At 54.3% G+C, this 14,793-nt stretch overlaps 2 protein-coding genes across 2 annotated transcripts; one reads left to right on the top strand and one right to left on the bottom strand.

Annotated features, from left to right (window-relative positions):
- Window positions 1–222: 222 nt before the first annotated feature.
- HECTD3 (HECT domain E3 ubiquitin protein ligase 3) lies at window positions 223–8,714 on the bottom strand. Its single transcript, XM_060089702.1, has 21 exons — window positions 8,267–8,714; window positions 7,951–8,111; window positions 7,618–7,710; window positions 7,403–7,538; window positions 6,995–7,110; window positions 6,797–6,910; window positions 6,571–6,653; window positions 5,961–6,126; window positions 5,652–5,733; window positions 4,835–5,017; window positions 4,631–4,683; window positions 4,386–4,450; window positions 4,124–4,227; window positions 3,736–3,855; window positions 3,535–3,624; window positions 2,326–2,532; window positions 1,952–2,081; window positions 1,794–1,868; window positions 1,585–1,666; window positions 1,370–1,441; window positions 223–1,195 (listed from the first exon to the last, which is right to left on the bottom strand). Exons 1-21 carry the CDS (start codon window positions 8,633–8,635, stop codon window positions 1,111–1,113), a joined length of 2,586 nt encoding a protein of 861 aa, XP_059945685.1. The 5' UTR covers window positions 8,636–8,714; the 3' UTR covers window positions 223–1,110.
- Window positions 8,715–10,980: 2,266 nt separating this feature from the next.
- On the top strand, window positions 10,981–14,702 carry UROD (uroporphyrinogen decarboxylase). The gene is made up of 10 exons (XM_060083113.1): window positions 10,981–11,058; window positions 11,714–11,826; window positions 11,947–12,026; window positions 12,103–12,165; window positions 12,384–12,581; window positions 12,685–12,846; window positions 13,570–13,707; window positions 13,866–13,966; window positions 14,048–14,114; window positions 14,468–14,702. Exons 1-10 carry the CDS (start codon window positions 11,039–11,041, stop codon window positions 14,627–14,629), a joined length of 1,104 nt encoding a protein of 367 aa, XP_059939096.1. The 5' UTR covers window positions 10,981–11,038; the 3' UTR covers window positions 14,630–14,702.
- Window positions 14,703–14,793: the final 91 nt, after the last annotated feature.

The following is a 14,793-nucleotide window of genomic DNA, read 5'->3' on the forward strand; positions in this document are numbered from 1 at the left end:
ATTCCGGAAGATGCCAGTCCAGCTTTCTTTCCCCCTTCTGGGCAGAGGACGCCTTATTTCCCTGCTTAGCTCCAGATTTCATCTCTGCCATTGAGAAGCCCCACCACTCCCACGTTGACACACATCTCCTTTGCTCCCAGCAGGACCCTGAATTCCTGGAACAGTCTTCTTTAACATCCCTCGGGAGCCCAATAAATGCACTCTGAAGGAATGAATTCATCCATTTATTCAACTTTCCCATGGACGAGAGCTTCTCTGATGGAGTGTCACAGAGGCCCTTAAGGGAGGGAGGGCTGGGGCAGGGACGTGCATAAAGCCTAGGTGGAGGTTTAAAGTCTAGGCTTTATTTTAGAGTTGGGTAAAGAGGAGCTATTGAAGATTTCAGAGAGGACATAACTGGCCTTAGCCTGTGCAAAGTCTCGGGGGTAAGACAGCAGACAGGGAGTCAGGCTGGAGGTGATGCAGAAGTGATGCATACGGGGTGGCAGTGGTAGTAAAGATTTCATGTTGAATACATGTATGTTCTGAGCCAGGCATGGTGGTGGCACTTTGTCGGTTGAGACTTAGTTGGAGAAAGAAAGTCAGAACTCACACCTTGGGGTTGGAGGGAGAGGAGGAAAAGACCAATATGTGAGGGAGAGGGTGTTCAGCAGTTTCTTCATTCTTGGTTCAGGTGACCAAGGAGGATGGCTATCATTCCCTATCCATCCCTGGAGCCTTGTCTGGGGAGGAGCCTCCATCCTCCCCTCTCCCCCTGAGTTTTTAGCTTTGAGTCCAGGCTGAAACCAGAGAAGAACAGGACAGAAAAAAAATGAGCTGAAAACTGAAGCGAAGTCCACGGGGTGGGGAGCTAGAAGGCCCCCTTCAAGTAGCTCAGGCCTGGCAGCTTGTGCTGGGCTTGTGGAAGATTCCTCTCACAGATGCGAAATAATGCTGGAAGCAACCCGAGCGTGTAGGGCTTGAGGGTCTGTGGGGCTGGGCCACCAGTGTCGACCCACTGCTCCCCTCCAACTGCACCCAAGGGCGGAGTGCGCTGGCCTCCTGGGCGAGGCCGAGTGGGACCCTCGCAGGAGCAGTCCTGCCGGCCCGCGGCTGCCCCCTGGCGCCGACTCACTCCTCCCAAGGGCTCATGTCGGTGTCGATGGCCACACAGTTGTATGCAGCGTAGCGGAGCTTCTCCTCACACACCTTGGCACTGCAGGGGGCAGGGAGCTGATCAGCGCTAGGTGTAGAGGTCCCTCCTTCACAACCAGGGGCTTTGTGGCTCCCATTTGTGCACCCAGTACCTGAAGCCCTCCTCCACCCTAAGATGCCACCCTTCCCCCCACCCCCGCCCCCCACTCCCCAGGCTGGAACCTAGGAAACCCACCTGGCATAGTGCGGTAGGAAGAGGGTGCTGGAGCAGGTGGAAGACTCAGGCAGCGCATCTGTGGTCTCATAGCTGGGGGCGTGGAGGGACCAAAGATCAGAAAGTATTGCAGGGGCACAGGGCAGGGGTCTGACACGTGCATATGTTTGTGGGGCAGGGCAGAAGGCCAGCCACAGCCTCTCTCGACTGGACCTCCCCTCCCCATCCGCACTCACCCCAGCTTGTCCGGGTAGATGTAGATCCGAGCTGGCAGACGGCTGCGGCCTGTGACAAAGCGCAGGAAGCGGCTCCGGTCCTCTAGATGGAGGAGAAGGAAATCAGTGCCCGTGTGCTGATGGTGGAAGAAGTTCTTCAGCTTCCGCCCTGTCTCTGTATCCCAGGAGTGGAGTCCGAACCCAGACATTACTCTGCCCTTTCCACTGACCGTTGGTGAAGTTGTTCAGTGCCTCCCAGAAATACTGCACCCGTGTGTCAGATGGCTCGAAGTCCTCAAACCGGGCTGGTGGGGACAAAACCAGACGGAATTAATTCTTAGGTCCTTAAGCCCCACCCCGGGACTGCGCTGCCCTGCCCCACACTCACTGAGCTTGCGCAGAGCATCCACAGTGACCTCTGGGTCCCCGCACACCTTCTTCTCCAACTCTTGCCATGTTAGCAAGTCCAGCACAGCCTGTGGCACCACCTTCAGCAGACCTGCTTGCATGGCTGACACCTGCGGAGGAGGGACAGGGCCTGGCTGGGGAAGAGGGCACAACTCCCAGCTCAGTGTGTGGTGGGGACCCTTGGCCTCCACTCATGGAGACAATGTGTCTCTGTACTTCACTGATCATCAGGGATGTGGGGCAGAGGGATGGTGGGGGCCGGAATTCTTGGGACTGGGTTCTGGTGGCCTATCAGGCTGGGCTCTGGCTATAACGAGCCCAAAGCTCTCTGTTCCACTGGCCTCTGGGTAGTACCTGCTCCTTGCTCTCCTCTAGCCGTGCCTTCTGCACCAGTTGGATGAAACGGGAACGGTCCTCAAATCCCACCACGATGCCCGCACCCCCAGGGATCAGCTCCACCACCTGCTGGTCACTCAGCACTGTGGTGAACGTTAGCTCCTTTCCAAATTTGAACTCAAATGTCTCCTTGTCCATTCCTTCCATCACTTCCAGGAGCTTTACCTGGGGGTTGAAGAGAGGCAGGAAGGTCATCTTTTCATTGTGGAGACAGCCCTTGTTTTTCCTCAAGAAGCTCACAGGGAAGCAGGAGAGGCAGCCAGCCAAGGCAGTCCTCACGCAGGCAATGAGGGCAGTGAGGGGGTTAGTACAAGGGCTGTGAAAGCATCAAGACGATGCCTAACCGGGCTTGGAGATCAGGGAAGGTGTCCTGGAGGAAGTGGCAGCTAAGCTGAGACCCAAATGATGGCTGGGAATTGGCTGGGCCACCAGGAAGTCAGGAGAGAGAACATCTTGGAAAAAGGTGGAAAGAGCAAAAGGCATTAGGAATCTGTCTGGCTGGAGCCTGATCATGAACCAGGTGTCCAGAGATACAGGGGTCATGTAAGGCCTTTCCAGACTCTGCATTTTGTCCTAAGGCCAGAGTGGATTTACTGAAGGGTTTAAACAGGGAGAGTGAAATGAATTACTCTGGATGCTGGAGATCAGATGGGTAAGAATGGAGACAGGGACACTGACAACTTTTGCAGTCAGTGGTTGGGTCAGAAGTGAAAGTGGCTGAACCAGAGGGCAAGTAGTGAGATGGAAGAAGTGGACAGATTCCAGAGGCAGATGTGACAGAATGTGGGAGGTGAGCGAGAAGGAGGAGTGCAGAATGACCCTGAAAGGGCTTGGCGTGGGGAGGGGTGGGTGGTGGTGCCACTGTGAGACAGGGAGCCCTAGAGGGCAGTAGACTGGGGACAGGATGAAGAGTGTGTTGATCCTGAGGTGCCATCTTGGGACAGACGTCCAGCAGGTAAATGCATACATAGCCCCAGGCTTAGGAGAGGTTGGGGCTAGAGGTAAGGAAGTAGGGGTCATGAGAATAGTGACCGTAGTTGAAGCTACTGGAGTACATGGGATTGGAGAGGGAGCACGTATGTGGTAAGAGAAGGTTCAGGACAGCCCTGGGGAGCAGCAACCTTGGGGGCTGGGCAGAGGAAACACTGGTTCTAGGCCCTAACTCACCAGCACAGAGTCCACAGCTGGGAAGTCCTTGCTCCAGCTCACCTCCTCACCAGAGAGCTGCTTCCACACGAAACCAGGCAGAGCCAGGACCTGTGAGACAAATACTACTGTCTTCTCACCCTGAGCTGCCCAGGTTTGGCTGGCTCTTCTTCCTTCCAAGAGCCAGGATTAATCTGGTGGGGTACAGAATAGGCTACTCACCAGGAACTCCTTACCCCGAAGAGCAGCCCCCATCAGCTGTCCGATCCACTCGTACTTGGCAAAGTCTCGGCAGGAGGGGTTGGGCACATACATATCCCGGGCCTCACCTGTGCCATTGCCCTGTCCCCGAGACAGAGCTGTCAGCACGGCATGGGGTGGACCCTACTTTGTTGCCCCGGATGACTCAGAGACTTCCCTGAACACCTTCCACTGGGGGCCCTGAATGATCCCTCTGAATAGACAATGGCTCCTCCTTCCCTGCCTGTCCAGAGGCTGCCCCAGGCAACTCAGTCTCTCCTCTGCCCCCTCTCTAGCTTAGCCCGGTACCTGGGAGGTTTGCAGAGACAGAACAGCAGAAACAATTTGGGAGATAGGGATGGGAGATTACCTGGTTGGCCGTTCGGACAAAGAAGGGCAGAGGCACAGGAGTGTCCGCCGAGCTAGGGCACAGCTCTTCTGACATGTCTGCCAGGCTATCCCGGAAACCACCCCCTGAAATGACAGATAGATGCCCTCAGCTGGGGCACACAAGAGCCTCAGCCCCCATAATGGGGTAATAAGCAAGTCCCCTATCTGGTTAGCTGGTGGTCTCAGAAGCCTCTACCACTCGAATAGGGCTGGACCCTTGTTATCGTCCCTCAGGGCCTCACCTTGGTCAATGATGCCTTCTGCAATGAATTTACACTCCCACCACTGGTCATAGCGCATGGGCCACCTGTAAGTAGGAGTGGGTATCTGTCACCACACTGGGCCAAGGCTCAGAATGATGCACCTGCCCAGAGTCCAACCAGGAGTAGGGGCTACAGAGGGGTAATGGTGAGGGGACGAGAGGCAGTGCGTGGGTATACACGTGTACATGTATACCCTGAGCAGGTCCCTCGCCCCCATGCCATACCTGTAGTCCAGGGGCTTTTCATACTTGTCAGAGGGCTTGAGGCCTTCATAAACCTGGGGACAGGGGAAAGGGGAGGGAGTTGTGGGAAAGTCTGCGTCAAGACCTGGCCCCACTCTTGCCCAAAGACCTTGCTCAGGTCCCTGTTGGCCCACCCCCCAGGCCCCTTACTGACCCTCCCTTAGTCTGACCCCAGGTGGTCCAAACCTGGGTGAAGACTGCGTTCTTGCAGGCAGGGTCCCTTAAGGGGCAGGCGCGGTGTTCCATGGCGAGGCGCCGGTTGATGTATAGGCGTGGCATGAAGCTGGGCTTGCTGCTCTCCGAGTCACGCAGGCACTGGGCCACCAGGCCTGGCCGCTGGCGTGACAGCAGCAGGAACTGCTTCACTTGCTGGGGAGGAGAGGTGGTCAGACCAGGACCATCAGGCAGTCAGCCTCTGTCCAGGCCCTGGAACCGTTCTCTATTCCTGGACCTAATCCCATGGTTCCTGTTCAAGCTTAGTCCATCCCTGGTCCTTGCTTCCAGTCTCTCCCTTAGTCCGGCCACGAGGGAGAGCTTTCTCAAACAAAAATTCAACTTTGTCATTTCCTTACATAAAACCCTTCCAGTGGCTCCACTGACCAGGAACAAAGTCTGACCCCAGGGCCCTCTGCTACCAGGGCCTGCTTCCTATCCACCTTCTCCCAGCCTCATCCCCATGTCATGCTCACATCTACGGGCAGGCTTCTCTCATGTCATTTTGAGCTGCTGGTAACTCCCAGTGTCCACCTTTTATGCAACCTGCCCTGTCCATGCTGTAACCTCTCCTCCCCGAGCTCTGTATATTTCACATGCTCTCTGGGGAATAGCACCCCAAACACGAAATTTTGACTATTCGTGTCTGGCTTTCTTCCTATGTTCCCAGAGCTCAGCAAAAGCCCAGGCCTAGAGTAGGTCTAAGAACTCTCTGATGAAGAGTGAACAACTGCCTGGGCAGAAAGGGGGTGCCCAGTGCCAAGACCAGCACTGCATGTGTCAGGCTCACCTTAATCTCACTGAAGGTGCCCAGCGTGTGGTCCCAAGCAGGTACCAGGTGGTGCAGGACGCTGTCTAGGATCTTTATGAATCTGGGGTGGGTGGGTAAAGATAACTGCAGCTAAAGAGTTTGGTATGGATGCAAGACCCCCTCACTCCCCAACTCACAGGGACAGGAGAAGGCAGGGCCCAGGGACTGCTCTGCCTCTTGAAGTGGAACAGCTTACAGTATAAGACCTTGGGGGCCTCTTCCACACAGACATACAAGGCTCAGGACGGGGGACAAGGAAGGGCCTGACTGGCCCAGGGCCACAGCCACCTCTGCAGGAGAACAGCTCTGCGGTATAGCACTTCCGGATCAGTGCCTTCCAGGCGTGGATATCGCACCAGACTGGTGGGCTGGAACAGGTCTGCATTCAGCCCTAGTTCCCGCTGTCTAGATGACTTGATCTTGACCCCTCGAAGACGCACATCAATCCCATCATCTGGAGGAAGGAGTTAGAGTGAGATCACTTACTGCACCTGCTGCCTTTTTGGCCCTCAGACCTGAGAAAGGCCCCTTAATGCTCAGCCTTTTGTTACCCCTAGCCCCTAGAAACTTGGGACCTTTGGGATCCCCTCCTATAACCTGATTCTGATTATTATATTCTGTGCTAGTTCCTGTGTCCACCACTATAGTTTGGGGATGCCTGAGGGTCCCAACTCCGTTCCCCTTCCAGGTGAGCCCAAGCACTTCTATGGCTTTAAGGCAGCCCTCTTACCCAGCACCTTCCACCTGGCTTGGGCCCCAAAGCTTCAGATCCTAGAGTTAGTTCAGCTATCACCTTTACCTCAACTCCAAGCCCATTTCCTTCTCTCCACACTCACTGCCAGCTAACCCCCATCTACACACTGGGCTCCCATTCCCTCCTTAGGGCCTTAAGCCCCACCTCGGCACTCGACGATGCGGATCTCGATGACTGGGAGGTGGACGGTCATGTCCTCCAGGACACAGACATCCCCGATCAGGGTCCTGAGAGGATGAACGTGAGGCACTTTGGAGACCCCTTGTCTTCAGGGATTGCTGAGGTCTCGTTCGAACTTTTGCTTCCAACGTGGGCCAGATCCTACTGCTAGGATCATGTCCCACCTCCCACCCCAGGCCAGTTCACTCACTCGTCAATGCTCACATCACTCAGCTTCTTCAGGTTGTCCCCTTCACCCCCATAGATCACCACCCGCTTAGGCATAAAGTTGTCATCTGTGGTATCCACCGTGAGTAGTAGCTTCCTGAGGGTTAAGAGTGTGCACGTGGGTCTTTTACACTCACAGGCATGCGGCTCACCCACCCTGTCCTACTCAGAGCCCACTTACTTCACAATGGTGCCCTTTTTCATGGTAAGCCGTACCCAGTGCTGGCACTGGGACCCATCGCTCTCCCAGTAGGTGTCCGCATTGCTGTCTGTCAGGCAGGACACATTGAACTCCTCCTGGGGAGGGGCAGAGAGGTGGAATCAGTGTTTACCCCCACTCCCTGCACTGGGGGTGTGGGGGTGTGCTTTGGGCCAGGGAGCAAGAGAGAAAGTACAGTGGAGCTGGGTTAGAAGCATATCTGGTATGGGTAGAGGTGTCTAGGGATTCCTACATGACTTCCACGATGGGGGGTTGGACTGAGTATGGCCTGTGGGGATTCAGATTTGGCCCTGGCCTAGAGGTGAGAGTTCTGGATCTAGCAAGATGTGACTACATCTTGCTTGGGGTGGGAGGAGTCCCAGCACACACCGTGTAGGAGGAAACGTCTATGCTCTCCACATACTGCTTCACGCTACCCAGGTTCTCATCCTCCTTGCCCAGGTGGTCGTACAAGAAGTGGATCAGGTCCTCGTCGCACTCGTAGGTCCACGTCGGGGGCACATAGCTAAGCAACCCCAAGTCCCTAATTAGGTCGGGCCCAGACCTGGAGCTCCTTCCTCCCCATCCCATCCCAGCTCACTCACAGTAGCCTTTGTACAGCTTCTGTGTATGCCTCGGCCGGCTGAGGCCTTGATCCCAGGCGATGCGAGTATGTCAGGTCCACCACCTGTTCCCATCTGTGCGCACAGAATGGGGGACGGGATGCGGAGACATCAGCGAGCAGCAGGAGACCCTGGAGCCTTCTCCAAAGCTCTAGCTCCTCTAAACTGCGCCTCCAGAAGCCCCACCCCAGCTCCCTTCAGGTCCCGCCCCTTTCTACTGTAAACCCTGCCTCTGCTCCAGATCCCACCACCCGGGCTTTGCCACACTAGGGCACAGCAGTCTGACAGCAAGCCCCGCCCCTCCCAGTGCAGGACCTGAGCACCGGGCGGTAGTCCACTCCAAAGAGCTGCTGCTGCCGTTGGAGGTGGTCTGGAGTGTCGATGGGTACGAGCCGGGCCCCGCCTTCTGCCGGGCGGCACACCAGCAGCCAGCCTTCGTCCAGCCCGCAGTCGCCCAGGTGTTCCGCCAGCTGCTCCTGCCGGGACGCGCCAGACGGGGACAGCCATCAGGGAACTGCCGGCGGCAAGCCCTGCCCAGCCCATGGCAAAGGGCACCGAACGCTTTGTCAGCTCAATATGGGGGAGGGGAGGGGAACAGCCAAGGGCTTCCCTGGTCCCAGGTCTTTTGCACCTTGGTCAGCTTCACCCAGAGCCCGTGGCCGTTGCACAGCTCCTCGCCCGTGGTGCGCACGCAGGCGCCGCGCCGGAGCTCGATGCTGTCGCGGGCGGCGCGGAGGGGCCCGGAGCCGGTACAGGTGGCCGGGCCCGTGGCTCCCACACGCAGCCCCGGGCCCTCCGCCTCCCACACTGGCAACAGCACGCGCGACGGTCCCGCCGGGTCCTTGTAAAGCTTGTAGAGCACCTCGCGCGGCACGAAAGCTAGCGCCGCCGGCAACGGCCGCCCAGCGCGGAGGCTCTTCGCTGCCTCCGCCAGGAAGCGCACGCGGCCCAGCAGCTGCCGCGGGGACTCTAGCGCCGCGCCCGGGCCCGGACCCGCCATAGCGTGGTGGCCCAGGGAAGCCCAGGGGCGATCCGGCCCTAGGAGCTTCGGCCGGGAAGGCTGACGAAGCTTCCCACCACCTTCAGCCCCGCCTTCGGCCAGCCTTCGCCGTAAGTTCTGGACTAAACGCCCCTCACTTTCCCGCCGTATTGTCCTGTGTACTCAGATACTTAATCCTGTTATCTGTTTCTGAGCCTCCCGCTCAGCCAACCAGACCCAAGTTCAGTAGTAGTTTCTACCTGATCAATCTACCCACTCCAATCCCATTGCTACTACCATTTAATCCCCACTGCTACTACCCCATTCAAGCCACCATCCATCCTATCTAGCCCGGAAAGTTGCAACAGCTATTTCTCAGATCCTCCGGCCTTCTGTTTTGCCTCCGTGCCCCCAGTGAGTCACACTACAACCAGAAGAATCTTTAAAAATCTGTTAGATATCCTCTCAGGCTCCCCATCCTAGGGGCAGTGTGACTAAAATGTTTGGGAAAATAACCCCCTCCCCAGCTCGGCTGCTGACAGGAGTCTTGAGTCACTTAGGCTTGATCCTGGTGGTTACTCCTAATCCCAGGACACTGGTGATCACTATCCAGTTTCTCCCAGTAATTCTGAACCAAACGAGAGGAAAGGCCGATGTGGTTAGGGAGGAGGCAAAAAAACATGGACAGAAGCTGCTGGTGAAGTATAATCATGGAGGAAAAGGCAACTTGGTCCCGCCCCGTTTCTTTTAAAAGTTTACTGAGATATAACTCACATCATGTAATTCACCCATTTAAAGTGTACTACTCACTGGTTTTTGATATATTACATTAATTTAAAAAAATAGTGTAAAATAGATATAACAAAATTTGCAATCTTAACCGTTTTTTAAATGTATAATTGTCTATTTCAAATACTTTTCATCACCCCAAACAAGAAACTCTGTACCCTTTAAGCAATGACTCCTCATTGCCCTCACTCCCCAGTCCCTGGTAAACTCTACTCTACTTTCTGCCTCTATGAATTTGCCTATTATAGATATTTCATATAAGTGGAACCATACAGTATTTGTCCTTTTGTGTCTGTCTTATTTAACTTAGCATGTTACAACAATGTTGTAGCATGTATCAGAATAATTTATTTTTATGGCTGGGTAATATTCCATTGTGTGTGTATATATATATATATATATATATATATATATATACACACTACATTTTGTTTATCTGTTCCTTGATGGACACTTGGGTGGAAAGTTTGTTTTGATATAGTTTTCAAATAATTGAAGTTATCAAGAAATAAAATGATCCCATGTAATTATGACAGTTTTCCATTTTTTTCTCCTTAATAAGTTGGGAACACAGTGCCTCTCTTCCTTTCTCTCCAAGCTATCTGTACGCTATTACACTACTACAAGATAAAGTGAACAAATGCACTTAACGAAGGCCTGCATGACCTGGACTCTGTAGACAGCTCCAGCCTCTTTAATTCCACCAGTTTGATCTTGTTTCCCATTAAGCCATTTGCTCTTTTTCGTCTTCTCTTTACACATGCCATTCCCTCTGCTTGGAATACCCCACTGCTTTCCCCAGTTAAATGGAGCCCTTGCTACTTGCTTCTAGCTCTTTCCCTTTAAAACATTTCCTATTGAGGGCTTCCCTGGTGGTGCAGTGGTTGAGAGTCTGTCTGCCAATGCAGGGGACACAGGTTCGTGCCCTGGTCCGGGAAGATCCCATATGCCGTGGAGCGGCTAGGCCCGTGAGCCATGGACGCTGAGCCTGCGCGTCCGGAGCCTGTGCTCCGCAACGGGGGAGGCCACAACAGTGAGAGGCCCGCGCACCACAAAAAAACATTTACTATTGTGATTGCTGACTTCTCTGTTTCCACATCAGTCTGTAGCTCCTTAAAGGAAGGAAATATCTTGTTCTCCACTGTAATCTCTACACCTATTGTAGTGCCCGCCTCTTCCTAGGTAATATAAATATTTAATTATTTCAGTTCCCTGTACAACTTGGTTCCATAATTCACCATATGCCTGGTTTGGCCAGGCATAAAATTGTTAAAATCGTGAAGAGTGGAAGTGAAAGTGAGACCTGGGACGAGTTTCCGGGATTCCCAGGCCATCAGAGGAGAGCAAATTCCTCACGTCACTTGAAGTGTAGTTACAGCGAAGTTCTTTTGTCGGGGGAGGGGTAGGGAGGTGTTTGTTGTTGCGTCGCTACAGAGGACTTTACGGTGAAGAGACCTAGGAGGTCCTACGGGCAGCAGCCGGGGCAGCCCGGGAGCCGTTTCTGGAGTCTGATCATGTGACTTTCAATATGGCGACAGCTTTGGCTCCTTCCAGGAAGGGGCGGAGCCTGGGCAGGGGGCAGGCTCAGAATTAGGCTACAGCGGAGGCTGTGCTCGCGTTTACAGACAACTTATCATGGAGGCGAACGAGTGTGGGTGAGTTCTCTGTGCCACCATGCAGTGTGGCCATACGGGCTTCTGACCTGAGTCTTTCAACTCAGGAATCTGTCCCTATACCCCTCTTCCCCATCCCCGGAGAACCCAAGTCTCTGGAATCCGAAATCCTCCAACCATGGATTCCTGAGATGTTCATCCCAGGGACAGCCTAGCTGGACTGCGTACCCCAGACCTTTATTAGGAGATGCCCTCTGGACTTTCTAATCCTCAACTAAGATCCCTTTTCGGACTGTCATCTCTGATCCCCCCCATGACCATCCTCCAGCCTGGAGATCTTCCAGCCCCAAAACCAGCCCACTGGTACCCTTGTTCCTGAGATTTTTTGGTCCAAAGAGCCCCCAAACTCTCCTAACTGGACTTTCGTCCCCTTCCCCCACCCCCTCCCAGGCCCTCCAGTGGCTTTGAGCCTGGGGAAGCTGCGACTATGTGTAGGGTAGAGGCCCCGGCACCGGCCCTTCTAGTCCTGTTCACCACCTGATAGAAGGGAGGCGGAATCGGCGGGGAGCCACAGCTTGGTAGCTGGTCTGGAGAAGACAGATAGCTGTGCTGGACTGTATCCTCCTTTAGAACCCGAGCCCTGCCCAACCCCCAGCCTAGTTTACTGACACCTACCCTACCCGCTACTGATCTCCAGACCTCAGGGTTTTCCGGAGCTGAAGAATGACACCTTCCTGCGAGCAGCCTGGGGAGAACAAACAGACTACACTCCTGTTTGGTGCATGCGGCAGGCAGGCCGCTACTTACCAGGTCAGGGTCAGGGCCTCGGAGTCTAGGTAAAACTCTGGAGGGTGAAAAGTTTTTGAGGGGCAGAGGAGGGCTCTGGAGGTTCCTCAAGGCTGAGCCCTGCTTTCCCTTTTTTGTCTGCAGAGTTTAGGGAAACTCGGGCTGCCCAGGACTTTTTCAGCACCTGTCGCTCCCCAGAGACCTGCTGTGAACTTACTCTGCAGGTGAGGGGTCCACAAAAGAGGGAGAGATTTATGCTCTCAGCTTGCCACCTAGCAATCTGTCTTCTGTTCCCTATAGCCACTGCGTCGCTTCCCTCTGGATGCTGCCATCATCTTCTCCGACATCCTTGTTGTACCCCAGGTACCTGCTCAAATCTGATTCTTGAATGGGTAACAAAGGGAAAAGACAGTCAAGGCTCAAGATAAACACTTATCCTTATGGGACAGAGGGGGAAAACAGGCTGGAAGAGATGGAGTTTGGCTGAGTTTTATTCTCCTTTTCCTCCTTCCTGGCATGGGTTGAACAGATCTCCTCCTGGAGTTACAGGTTGGGAACCCGGACGTTTTCTCCCCCACCAGGCACTGGGCATGGAGGTGACCATGGTGCCTGGCAAAGGGCCCAGCTTCCCAGAGCCATTAAGAGAAGAGCGGGATTTACAGCGCCTCCGAGATCCAACTACAGTGGCCTCTGAGCTGGGCTATGTGTTCCAGGCCATTACCCTCACTCGACAACGTCTGGCTGGGCGTGTGCCACTGATTGGCTTTGCTGGTGCCCCGGTAATATGGAACAGGGCAGGGACTTGGGCTTGGAGGAATTACTCTGGCAGGTCTGGGTGCAGACAAGGGAAGGAAGTGTCTATCTGGCTTCTGCCTTTTGCAGTGGACTCTCATGACATATATGGTTGAGGGTGGCGGCTCAAGCACCATGGCTCAGGCCAAACGCTGGCTTTACCAGAGACCGCAGGCCAGTCACCAGCTGCTTCGCATCCTCACTGATGCTCTCGTCCCATATCTGGTGGGACAAGTGGCTGCTGGTGCCCAGGTAAGTCCTGAGGGAGAGACAAATAGGCTGGGGTTTCGTCTTTATTTATTTATTTTTGGCTGCGTTGGGTCTTTGTTGCTGCGCACGGGCTTTCTCTAGTTGTGGCAAGCGGGGGCTACTCTTTGTTGCGGTGCCTGGGCTTCTCATTGTGGTGGCTTCTTTTGTTGCAGAGCATGGGCTCTGGGCGCGCAGGCTTCAGTAGTTGTGGCATGCAGGCTCAGTAGTTGCGGCTCGTGGGCTCTAGAGTACAGGCTCAGTAGTTGTGGCACACGGGCTTAGTTGCTCCGCGGCATGTGGGATCTTCCCGGACCAGGGCTCGAACCCGTGTCTCCTGTATTGGCAGGCGGATTCTTAACCACTTCACCACCAGGGAAGCCCTGGGGTTTAGTCTTTAAGGACCAGAAACAATACAGTTCCTTATACCTGTGAGGGTAGGTGTCTCAGTACCAGGCACAAAAGAAGCTTGGCATGAAATGATCTGGCTGGAGCAGCTAAGCCCAGACACTGGCAGGGGGGCTTAATGCTCTGTGTATTCAAAGACCAAACCTAGCACTGGGATCTGGAGAAGGCAGAACTTTTTGACTGGAACTGGGCTTATAGACTTAGGCAGTCTCAGGGGTTGAAGTCACTTGGGGAAAACTGAAGGAAAACTGAGGCACATTCTGTATGTGGGGCCCGAGATACTTCCTCTTTGTGTGTTATGCATTTCTTTTCTAACTATAGGCATTGCAGCTCTTTGAGTCCCATGCAGGGCATCTTGGCCCACAACTCTTCAGTAAATTTGCACTGCCCTACATCCGTGATGTGGCCAAGCGAGTGAAAGCCGGGCTGCAGGAGGCAGGCCTGGCACCAGTGCCCATGGTAAGGATGGGGATCAGATGAGTGAAGGTGGGCCCGTGGAACTATCAGGTTAAGTCCTGCATGGACCGAAGTGACCACTGGGGGGCAGAAGCACAGCTGAGCTATATTAGGAGGCATAGCAAAGCCCTTGGCAGCCTGAGATTTGCCCTTTCCCCCAGATCATCTTTGCTAAGGACGGACATTTTGCGCTGGAGGAGCTGGCCCAGGCTGGCTATGAGGTGGTTGGGCTTGACTGGACAGTGGCCCCAGAGAAAGCCCGGTGAGTGATGGAAGGTGCGGTGGAGGGGATGCAACTGCCATATGTGCAGTTACCAGAACAGGGCACTGACTCTACTTCCAGGGACTGCGTGGGAAAGACGGTGACCCTGCAGGGCAACCTGGACCCCTGTGCCTTATATGCATCTGAGGTAACAACCAGGTCCCTGTGTGTGTCTGTGTTTGTTTCTGTGCACTCCCATGGTTCTGGATATGGTTGTGTTTATTACTATGTGTGTGCTTCTATTATCTGTTTATCCCTCCCCTCTATTCCACTTATACCATGTGAACTCTAGGAAGGCAGGAGTTTCTTCTCATTGATTTTGTTCATTTGTGTTTTCTTAGCGCCTGGCCCATACTAGGCACCTGATAAAGTTTTTTGAATGACTGTATGCGTTAACACTGAGTAGAAGCACGCCTACATGTATGTGTGTCACTATTGTGTATAGGGAGGACAGAGGTGTGCTGGCCCCCCCTGTAGCCAGTGCCCTGTTGGTCCCCCCAGGAGGAGATTGGGCGGTTGGTGCAGCAGATGCTGAGTGACTTTGGGCCACAGCGCTACATTGCCAACCTGGGCCACGGACTTTACCCTGACATGGACCCAGAACATGTGGGAGCCTTTGTGGATGCCGTGCACAAACACTCACGCCTGCTTCGACAGAATTGAGCATAATCCTTTTCTCTGAAGTACCACTAACACAGATGATTGTTTGCGGGAGAATAAAAGTTCCAGAGTTGGAGTCTTGCGTGTGGTTTTGTTTGTGAAAGATCTGTGCCCTTATCCTCAGTTCCTTCTTAGCCTCTTCCTTCCCTGGGCCTCTTTCTGCATCC

Source organism: Mesoplodon densirostris, chromosome 2, assembly GCF_025265405.1.
Source record: "Mesoplodon densirostris isolate mMesDen1 chromosome 2, mMesDen1 primary haplotype, whole genome shotgun sequence".
Taxonomy (NCBI): domain Eukaryota; kingdom Metazoa; phylum Chordata; class Mammalia; order Artiodactyla; family Ziphiidae; genus Mesoplodon; species Mesoplodon densirostris.